The sequence below is a fragment of the Priapulus caudatus genome, unplaced genomic scaffold, assembly GCF_000485595.1.
Source record: "Priapulus caudatus unplaced genomic scaffold, Priapulus_caudatus-5.0.1 Scaffold885, whole genome shotgun sequence".
Taxonomy (NCBI): domain Eukaryota; kingdom Metazoa; phylum Priapulida; class Priapulimorpha; order Priapulimorphida; family Priapulidae; genus Priapulus; species Priapulus caudatus.
Genome location: NW_014577946.1, coordinates 48,232 through 59,192, shown reverse-complemented (window position 1 = coordinate 59,192; position 10,961 = coordinate 48,232). Strand labels below are relative to the sequence as shown.

The window sequence follows — 10,961 nt, the reverse complement described above, 5'->3', positions numbered from 1 at the left end:
AGCAATGTAACTAGGGTCACATGCTTTGACGTACTTGATCGTTTTTGAAGAATAAACACTGGTAAACCCGGCCTAAACCGAGTCACGCGCACAGTTACAGCCAGAAAGTTCAAGCCCTGCTGATACGCTGCTGACAATGCAGAGTGAGAAGAGTTCTGACTGAATGTTTGTGTATCATCAATAGTTGGGGGTTTGAGCCTCCCCAAGGCTAAAAACATCGAAACTGATCTGATGTTCAACATTTTCAGATGTAAACAACAAAAGTGGCGGCCGGAAGTAAATCCGAAATGGCGGACGTTTTGGAACTTGTTGGCAGGAAGTTCAATTCAATGGGGTTAGCCGCTAGAAATGAAATGGAGTTCGGTGATTGTATAGTATAGTTTAGTTAGTCTTGCGCTGTGATGCTATTTCTTGCGATGGGTTTCTTGTAGCCGCAGGCTCTATCGTGGTAGCTAAACAGCTACTTTGAGGAAAAGTCACGTACAGAATAAAACTACGAAGAGCTGACGTAAATGCTGACAACTGAGATTTACTTCACACATATATATATATCTCTCGGTAACTCGCTATGCTAGAGGCTTGTTCACATATATAAATGCCTCATTAATTATTCACATATCCGATGCTAGATTCACATATAAAAATGTAGCACCTCATTAATATTCACACAAAACCGGCTATACGCGTAGAACACACAGTAAAATGCGCGTAGAACTCGGTAGTTTCTACACCACTCCTTCATCAACGACGGTCTCACCGTCACCTGATCCAGCATCACTGACACCAGTGACTCCTCCATCCCCAGCGACAGTCTTACTCTCACTCGAACCAACATCACTAACACCAGTGGTTCTGCCGGAGTGACCATCCGTACCATGATCTTCAGTAGCCATAGGCTGGGCAGCTAGGGTTGCGATATAGGCCTCAGCCTTCTTCTCAAAGGTGTAACAGTCCTCGTGAAGGTCTTCCAGGCGGGGAGCATCCACACCTGGGAAGATAAACAGTTCGGCATTGACTGTTGACACGTCAGCAAAATCCTTCCGAAGAACGACCAGTTCCTTCTCTAGGCGTGTCCTAGAAAGGCTACTATCATCCATCTTAGATGAAAGTCTGTTGATAACTCGTGTCAACTTTCCACGAATAATCTTGCGATTAGATCGCAGGAGCTCCTCCTGGTCCGTCATCTTCTTGACGATTTCTTCTTCATCCATCCTATCATCCAATCAATTCATCCAATCTCTTCAGAACTTTGGTATGGTCGAGGAAGGAAAGAAGGCAAGCCTTGGGGATAATTCTTCTAATCACCTCTCATTCATCGTTTTACTGAAGCTGATAATAAAGGTGATTAAAAGAATTATCCCCAAGGCTTGCCTTCTTTCCTTCTTCGACCATACCACCTGGGGACAGGGCAAAATGGGTTAATAATTAGGAGAAATAAAAGGTTAAAAAATGGAAAAAGGAATTTCATAGTATGTGGGTTTGCAAATGATCGTTTTACACATGTACACAATAATCTTTATAATCTTGATGATGTTGTGGTGGAAATATGCATTTGATGTTACTACCTTGACTACAGGGACAGCACAAATTTTACATTATATGGATACAAAAATGTCTAAAAAATCCAATTTCCCTCCAAAATGACTTAAAAGTTGAACTGTCAGATATATGTGTGCTTACAAATATTAATAAAACAATCATATTTTCTGTTGTCAGGCAATTTAAGCAGGGAAAATGCACCTGGGACTGAAAATGGTCAATTACTGTGAAATGACCCACATAAGTAACAAGGCCTGTGTCACCTAATGTATAATGCCCCAACTCGTGGTTCTACTACCTAGAGATGTTCAATTTGTTCTGATATGTTGATCAAAATAGTCGCAACAAACTGATCGCCGGTGGTTATAAACTTACGCGACTAGCGGTTCTAGTACCTAGACACATCTGGCTATTTATTTGATTATATCAACAGACATAGAGCAAAACTTATATATTGGGTTAAAGGGAGAATTGTACTATCAGGAGGAATTTAGTCGAAAATTGTAGAATTGCCGAGAATGAAAATTTTGCGTCCTCACTGCTCGACACATACACTCACTCCCCCGACTTACTATAGAAGTATAGTAGTATTAGTAGTAGAAGTATGACATATGATATATACACTAACATAAAATAACTTGTGATAATAAATAATCCCATCGTAATCCAAAGAGTACGCTTGTACAGCAAGTTCAAACGTGTTCTTGCTTTTATGGGATCATAGGTAAATGGTCAACATTCAATAGTAATTTCAGTGTAATGTTTTTTTGCGGCGTGTCATAGTCAAGAACTAGAACTTGTTAGAAACCGTTAATTTTCCCCATTGCCAATGTATACTATAAGTACTATATGAACAATGACAAGATATGTAATTCAACTAATTACAAGTGCTAATAAAGTTTATCTCAGATCCAAATTAAGTTAAGAATAACTTACAGTGACGAAATTTTCGTCCATCTCTCCAATAGACTTCCTGTGAGGATTAAATGATGTATTAAATGTTGGCCATCTATGCCACTTAAATATAACCATGATTAAAGTAATTGTAATTACAGTATGACAGCACCTCAACACTTGCAATGCTACCTCTCAAGTTTGTGTACAAATTGTTTGCGCCTTTGACAATAACGAGGCATTTGTCAAGGCTGACCCCATGCGATAACATGGTCAAAGTAACAAAAACAACGTTACACTATGAAATTGTGTATGCTACTCAGAAATAACATGCAATTTAACTTTGGCTTTTTAGCTTTGGTAGTTAAAAAGACTGAGTTGTGGTGCGCATGCGGATAAAAAACTTTACGCCAACATAGCAGATGTAGGGTTGACTAATTGTGGCTTAATTTATTCTTTTGCGCGAATGCGTTGAGTACATTCGGTAAACTAAAAGGAATACAAACATAAAGAATTGTCATTATAACGAACTAAACAATTTTGACATGACTTTGCAGCTAACTACTATTTAGCCTAGTTGCCGTAGCCTAACCAATGAGAATTTCATATATAACAAAGACTTACAAATCATTCGGGCCACGTATTTTTTATTTTTTATTTATTTATTTAGGCAATTATCCATCATAAACAATACATAGCATACTTTTACAATAAAATTCTGAATTTATAAAATTGGATAACTACTCTAGCATACAAATGACATCGTACAGTTAAATTCACAGCTAGCATACAAATGACATCGTACAGTTAAATTCAAACTTACTGCTTTGCCCGGACATACAACTACTTTTACCCTTGACCTTTACATCATTAAATAACAGTGGCAGATACCCCAGACCATGGTCAAGAACAAACAGATTCTTTCCAGACAAACAGTAAATTAATTGCTTGTTCCCAGAGCGTTAATTCCAAACAGATATACCATGCTATAGGTATGTGGCAAAAAAAAAAGTTAATGGATTTCAATGAAACTGACATCACTGTAAAGCTCTTGGAAATACCTTTCCAATGATACCAAGATCAACTCTCTGTGACAAAAAATAAAAAAGTTATACCAATTTAATTGACCCCCAATTCGGCGTTTTTCGGTCATTAACTGTAATGCTAAAACAACAGATAATGAATTTTGACTTGTGACCCGATTCATGACTTCACTCAAAAGCCTATTACTTCCTTATTTCTTGACCAATTTTCATGATCTTGGTATCCTTAGAAAGCTTATTCAAAGCATAATAAGAATAAAAGGGTTAATTGCTATTAAATGAGTTTATTATTTAAGTGTTATAAAAAACAGGGACAGAAGATTTTATGGGTTTTAGCGCAGCAATTCACAAGGAAAACCAGAATAAATCATGCACGATTCCACTAGAAACATGAAAAAGTCATCAAAAATGTGCATAATCCAAAATATTTTACAAGTCACAGATTATCGAGTTTCATCCAATATAAACAAAAGTTCAACAGAAAAGCAAATCTTCACAAATGCGGTCGGCTGCAAGAGCCAGTTTCAGAATTTCGAAGTCTTCTGCATCCTCATAACTTCCATCATCAGCCCAGTATGCTATCTTATAACAATATATGTTCCCTTTCCTCTTTTTCAGTTTCTCAATCCTTCCAGACCAAATCGTCTTTTCATTTGTTTCCTCATCATACCAAGTATGACAGATGTTTCGACCAACAACAGTCCCCTGAAGAATGCCAACAAGATCTGAATGAATATCCTCAGCTATTTCAGGGAAAACAGTTTTTAAATTGCCAGCTTCAACACAGTTGAGTTTCTTTTCAATGTTTTTTCTTTCTTTCTCGGTGATTTTTTGCCTCTTGTTGGCTGCCCTCCTTGACAATTCCTGTCGAACCTCACTGTCCTTTTTTCTATTCACTGCCCTCTTTTTGCGTCCCCTCCCAATTGCCCAAGTCACTATCTTCTCCCTCTTTTCAATGCCCATGTCATCCAACCATTCAACAACTTTGTTCTTTCTTCCCCTCATCCGTGCAACAAGAAAGTCAAGATTCGCATGTTTTGCCCTCTCCTTTCCCGCACTGAACATCCCCATAATTTCCTCCGAATCGATGTTGTGACATCTGGCTGACTGGGTCTGTTCACGTAGCTGTTCTGTTACATCCATTTCGAAGTATCGATGATATTGTCTCTCAATAACCTCAATAATAGATTTCAGGCAAGCGGCAAGCATGACTGAGAACATTTCAGTCTTAGGAGGCTGTATCATCAATTTATTCAATGTTAAGTCATCATCTTTAAGCTCTCCCCCAAAGAAATCTCTTGTCTGCTGGAGAATGTTCAATGGAGCAGAAGCTATGTCCCGAAGACTTGAGAGCACATTCTTCACTATCTCAACGCCATCCATATGACTGATGCTGTTCTCTGCTGATGTGTAAAATGTCTGCATCCATGGGCCTGTCAACAGTTTGCCAGTCAGACCAAGAACCTGCATCTCGGTTAGAGCTGTTTTACTTGCGAAGTCTTTTTTCAAGCTAGAGACAAGGCCACCACAGGACAGAGCACCAGTGCTAAAAAAATTTAGCAGAAGTTCATGATGTTCGAATAACTTTCCACATATATGGAACAGTATATGCAGGCGGTTTCCTCGATATCTGGGGAGAAGACCTCTCGGTAAGTTATTGTCGTCAAGAAACGTTTTAAATCCTTTAGGATCCCCTTTCCCATCCTTGTAACGCAACTTGTTTATCTGCAGCACAAGATTCCCTATGATGGAGTCATTTCCAAACAGATTACCATTTTCTGTTTCCAGGGATTTGAGAGTAGACCTGCACTTGCTAGCAATGGTATCAAGGGGATGTAGGTGGCAGTTTAGTTCATTTAGTGTTTTTCCCCATGACTCATTGACTTTTCTGATTGTGGCCTGATTAACAACAGCACGGTCATTCATAGTGTTCGAAATATTACTGATGATTGTCGATCGGCAATGCTGGTATTCCTCTTGGTGATAGTCAGAATGCGTATCAGCCAGGTGATCCACGGAGGCCGTAATGTGGCCATGGTAGTCCTCTGCTGTCCCTCCTGGCAACTCGTCTACTGCTACCAGATCACACTCTGATATTGTGTTGAAGTGGATGCTATTAATGTGTACCCCCTCTTGGGTGGTCGCATCGAAACCTAAGGTAAGGTCTTTCGTCTTCATTGCAAGTTCTGCACTTTTTAAATCTGCAATGCAATCCAGTTCCCGCGCCATTTGCTCCACCGTGGTCCTATGGGGGACTGACGTCAATACCTCACCATATCGTTTTGCATGATTCTGAATGAGATTGGGAATATTTTGGGTTGGCACCTGATTCACGATTGAATCATAGACCATCATACGCATGTTTGTCCCGTAAGTTTTACCATCCTTTTTTGTTTGTTTTTCCTCACTTTTTTCCGTAGAATGCACTTCCTCCAGCTTTTCACGCAGTTCACAAATCTCATTTTCATAATCCTTAACCAGTTCCTCTTTCTCACTGAGCTGCCTTTTTACTTTCATATGTTCCTCCTTTGACACAGTTTCACAAACTTTTCTGTTCTTTCGTTTTCCTTTATTTGACTCCTTCAACCGTTTATGCGTGCACTTTAAGGCTTGCAATTGTTCTTCTGCAGTGCCCACTTGATTTTGTTTCAGTTGCTTTTTGAGAAGTGTAATCTTTGCATCCTTAACTTTCATCGAGTCTTTGCGGCGTGCGAGGGCCTGGTTCATGTATTTCAGTTCTGTTACCCTCTCAAGATCAAGTTTAGCTTTTAGTTTCGCTACTTTTTTAAAATATCTCTGCTTTTGCAGACTACGTTGATTGGACAGAAAATCAAGTCTCTTTTTGAAACTTAGTTTGCGTGGTGTTAGAAAACCATGACGAAGATTTGGAGATGGAGTAACACTGGCAGGAGTGAGTAAGGTGTCACATTCTGCAACAGCGGCATGACTCGGCAAGGTGTCACTCGAAAGATGTGGATCAGTTGTTGCACACTCAACGGAAGTGCTCGGCTGAGGTTCTGGCTGATGCGGCTGCATAATCACATCTGGCGTGTCACTGGAAGTACTTGTATCCATGGGCTCTGTAGGGATGATGCGAACTACGAATGATGTAAAATGCTCAGCACAAAGTTCCACAAATCTTAGCTTGTCAGCCTCCCGTCCAAGATTTTGAAACGACTCGAACGAATTTACAATTGACTTCATGGCATTTGGGTCAATGTCACATGGCACTGGGAGACTTGAACATATTGCACGGATCGTCTTTGCTACCGATTTTTCATTTTCGTGAAAGAGGTAAAGCACGTGGCCAATCTTCAGGTCCCCGTCTTCAGGAATTTCACTGTAGTTGTCAAGCAGGTGCTGGCGGGCAACTCCAGGTTTGGCTGGTGGCGGTGCGGAACGTTTCTTTTTCTTCATGATGATGGCTCACCTATTAAAATATAAAAATACAAATGCATGAATACATTTGTGTATTATTCTTGCCGGGCCCTGATGTTTTAATTTATTTTTAATTTAAGGATAAGCCTGTGTCCTAGAGTTTTATTATATTATATATTTTATTGTAACATTGTAGTATTCATGAATGTGAATAATAAAGTGTCTTTCAATATATATAAAAAAAAGTATTATAATAGTTTGAAATAATATCTTACTCGCCTTCTACGAAATCATCGGTGGTTTTGATGAGCAAAAGGAAAACCAGAATAAACCATGCACGATTCCACTAGAAACATGAAAAAGTCATTAAAAATGTGCATAATCCAAAACATTGTACAAGTCACAGGTTATCGAGTTTCATCCAATATAAACAAGAGTTCAACAGAAAAGCAGATCATTGGCCCCAGGGGTTGACCCCCGGGGGTGACCGCCTCCATACTCGTGGGTGCACAACTTCACCACCCATACTATCTGCCTAACAAGTTTGAAGTCAATCGGTAAAGTAGTTGCAAAGTTTTAGTCCGGATAAAAATATCTTAATTTGGCACTGTTTTGACCCCCAGGGCTTCACCCCCGGGGGTGACCGCCTCCATAACCACGGGTGCACAACTTCACCACCCATGATACTAACCGCCTACCAAGTTTGAAGTCGATCGGTAAAGTAGTTGCAAAGTTTTAGTCCGGACAAAGATCTTAGAAGAAAAAAGAAGAAAAAATGAATAAGAAAACTCCAACAAAAACATAATATGTCTCCTCAGGGACCATAATTATTATTAAAATCATAATAAAATCATAATCAGCTAAAAAAGAAAGGTTCAATCCAGTTAAGTCCATCTTATCTGCAAAAATCACTCATCAGAGCTGAGCAAAGCTTAGTAAATAAACGGCTGTAGCCAATCAGGTAGCGCCGTTCTGGTCACGTGACCCAGTTTTCCCAGCTGGGTATATATTTAATAATAAAATTGGTCTTACAAATCTCCAATCATCGGCTTAATTAAGACAACTTTCCATTAAATTTTATGCAATATGTATTTTATAAACATTAATCTATGCGAAAAACCGCATTTGATTCATATAGACGGCTAAATCACTGAATACTGAATTAGATTTGTGATGGAAAAAAATCGATCAATCCACCTGTGCAGTGTTACCATGTACTATGGATGACCCAAAAAACAATACTGCTGATCGGTCAATTTTGATGAAATTCGCCAAGGTGATGGTGAAATAACTAAGGAAAAGTATTATAATAGTTTGAAAGAATATCTTACTCACCTTCTACGAAATCGTCGATGGTTTTGATGAGAAAAATCTTCGGTAATTTCGGATTTGAAATGAGCAGTTGAAGACGATGATTCTTGAAAACTTTGAACGCTAAGCTAATGACGAACGTGTGTACTACGTCATCAAACCCACACAGCTTTTATTATGTACAACACAAGTACACAAAACCAGTATTTTTGACGAGGGCATTTCCCCATCCAGCCAACCGTGATCAAAACGAAAACGAGGCTGCAGACGAAATCTGTAGAGCGTGAATCGGGGGATTGGCACATACCTACTTGGTACGGTCCGGTATAACGGAACGTACCCTGGTACTATCTAAATGGCGGACTGTACCTCGCCTACTCCACTAACGAGTCTAGGGAGTCAAGTTCAAGTTCAAGTAAAATTTATTTTCATCGGTATATCAGGCCGACCTAAAAATTACCATTGGTTCGGGTCACCCCCCCCCCGACTTCACATTTCGGAGTAATGAAATGTGCGACTGCAGTCACTTTTAGAGGGTTTCAAGAAAAAATAAAATTCAAAGATACCGCCTGCCGATCATACATATTCAAATATCCGACTCTTGTCATTTTATTTACCTAAGGAGAGTTCCAAAATATTTATAAACAGAACTTCGTTGGCGCGAAGTGAAACAGTTCCTACCTATGTTTCCTAGAATCCTAAAACGTGAAACAGTCGTATAGAGCCTGGGCCGGGCCGGCCGGATACTTCATAAACAGAGCCTGAAGGTCGTATGACGCAGCGGCCGGCTTTGATGTACGCGATCGATCGCGTACTATATAGTATACGCATGCTATCGTGCTATACGCGGCCGCAGAGCCGTTTACACTTCGGTTACTCGCTTGTTCAAAGGGCCGATTAATCGAGCTCCGTGTTTGGAGCGATTCCTAACACTACTATCCAGATGAGAGACCGGAAATCTCATGATGGTAGGCCAGAAATCTCATGATTTTGGTCCACCAGCACACCTTTCCATAAAGTATGTGTTGACGGACTCTGAAGTTTTGTAACCTTATTCCTTTGTGGGTTTTTAAACCTGGGTTTGTCAAATAGGATTTGGCCCAGATTTCCCCCAAAAAAATACTAGCACAGCAGAAAAGTTAACAATAACAGCAATCCTAGCGCTCGACTATTCACTGCAGCAGAAAAGTCAAGACGAATCCTAGAACTGCAATCCTATAGCGCTCAACTATAGTCAGGCTCAAAATCAGGCAATCGCATGAAATGATGCCGAAACGCAAGCAATAGCACAAAACGCATGAAATAGCAGAAAAGCAGTAACCCCCAAAAAATCCCGGGCATCGCCGGGTAGCCCAGCTAGTAACATATAAAGCCAGTGGAGATAACATGAGTTATTTATAAATTTTCAATTCCAAAATACAGAATGTAGAAATACCATAACAGCATCTTCTACTTGGGCTACAGTCACAGTGCCGTCAATCCTTCTGATGCCAAAGTGAGCCAGCATCCTCTGTACTGTTCGATGGCTGTAAAAAGACAACTACGTATTTTTAAGGCTAATATTCAAGGTATATTAACTGCTGTTTTCAAATTCCTTATTTAAAATTACATTTGCCAGTGTATTTCTAGTGGGTCACGTATAGAGATCATTTTATACACATCCATGTCCATGAACACAGCTCTTCTTTAATTATAGTTAAACAACATTAAACAATTGTTCTGTGTGTATTTTTACAGTGGGTCACTGCTATACAGCAGTTGCTGCATTACGCTCATAGCCCTTGGTGTTTTTAAAAACGATATTTTTAAGGAAGATTGAACCACAAATTTTGTATGCAACATAATTTAAGCCAATTTCAACTGAAAAGGAAATAAACTAGAAATAGACTAAAAATAGAAACGGCCTATTATGCCCCCTTTTAAGAAGATTTACTACTAGCATATAATTTATATATATATATACATACTAGCGGGATACCCGGCGTTGCCCGGCGAAATCAGTGGCGTTACTCAGCTAGTGACCGCTTGGTTGAAAGGTAAAAACCCCCAAAAATCCAACTATCTATCTATCCATGCATCCGTCCATGCATCCATGCATCCATCCCATTCCATGCCATGCCATCCCATCCCATCGCACCGCATCCCATCTCATATCCCATCACATCCCATTCTATCTCATCACATTCAGTGCCATGCCATGCCATGCCATCCCATCCCATCCCTTCCCATCCCATGCCATCCCATCCCATCGCACCACATCCCATCCCATATCCCATCCCATCCCATCCCATCTCATCACATTCAGTGCCATCCCATGCCATGCCATCCCATGCCATCCCATCCCATCCCATCGCACCGCATCCCATCCCATCCCATCCCATCGCATGCCATCCCATGCCATCCCAAACCATCCCATCCCATCCCAAACAGTAAAAAATAATAAGAAATCAAAAGATAAAAAACATTAAAAATAAAAATAATTAATAAACTAAAAAAATAATAAATTAAATAAATAAATAAATAAAAAATGAATTAAAAATTTAAAATAATACATACTAAAGAGGTAGGTAAAGGGAAAAAAGGAAAAAAGAGGAAATAAGTTCCCCTGCTGGGACTCGAACCCGGAATCTACGTGTAGCAGACGGATGTTGTGTTGATGAGCCCACTGCGCCATCACGTTTAGACACCATGGATTCAGACGTGATATTGTGTACACGTACGTACGTGACCGCCATCTATGATCAATAGAATTTTAACTTTTTAAACTTTGTTTCAGCCAGAACCACCCTCCCAGAC

General features: G+C 39.8%; 1 protein-coding gene across 1 annotated transcript; it reads right to left on the bottom strand.

Annotated features, from left to right (window-relative positions):
- Positions 1-3,426: 3,426 nt before the first annotated feature.
- On the bottom strand, positions 3,427-8,470 carry LOC106814216. Its single transcript, XM_014818515.1, has 2 exons — positions 8,190-8,470; positions 3,427-6,906 (listed from the first exon to the last, which is right to left on the bottom strand). Exon 2 carries the CDS (start codon positions 6,891-6,893, stop codon positions 3,951-3,953), a length of 2,943 nt encoding a protein of 980 aa, XP_014674001.1. The 5' UTR covers positions 6,894-6,906; positions 8,190-8,470; the 3' UTR covers positions 3,427-3,950.
- Positions 8,471-10,961: the final 2,491 nt, after the last annotated feature.

Excerpts from the sequence above, each read along its gene's own strand:
- LOC106814216 (XM_014818515.1), bottom strand. The coding sequence starts at position 6,893 with ATGAAGAAAAAGAAACGTTCCGCACCGCCACCAGCCAAACCTGGAGTT.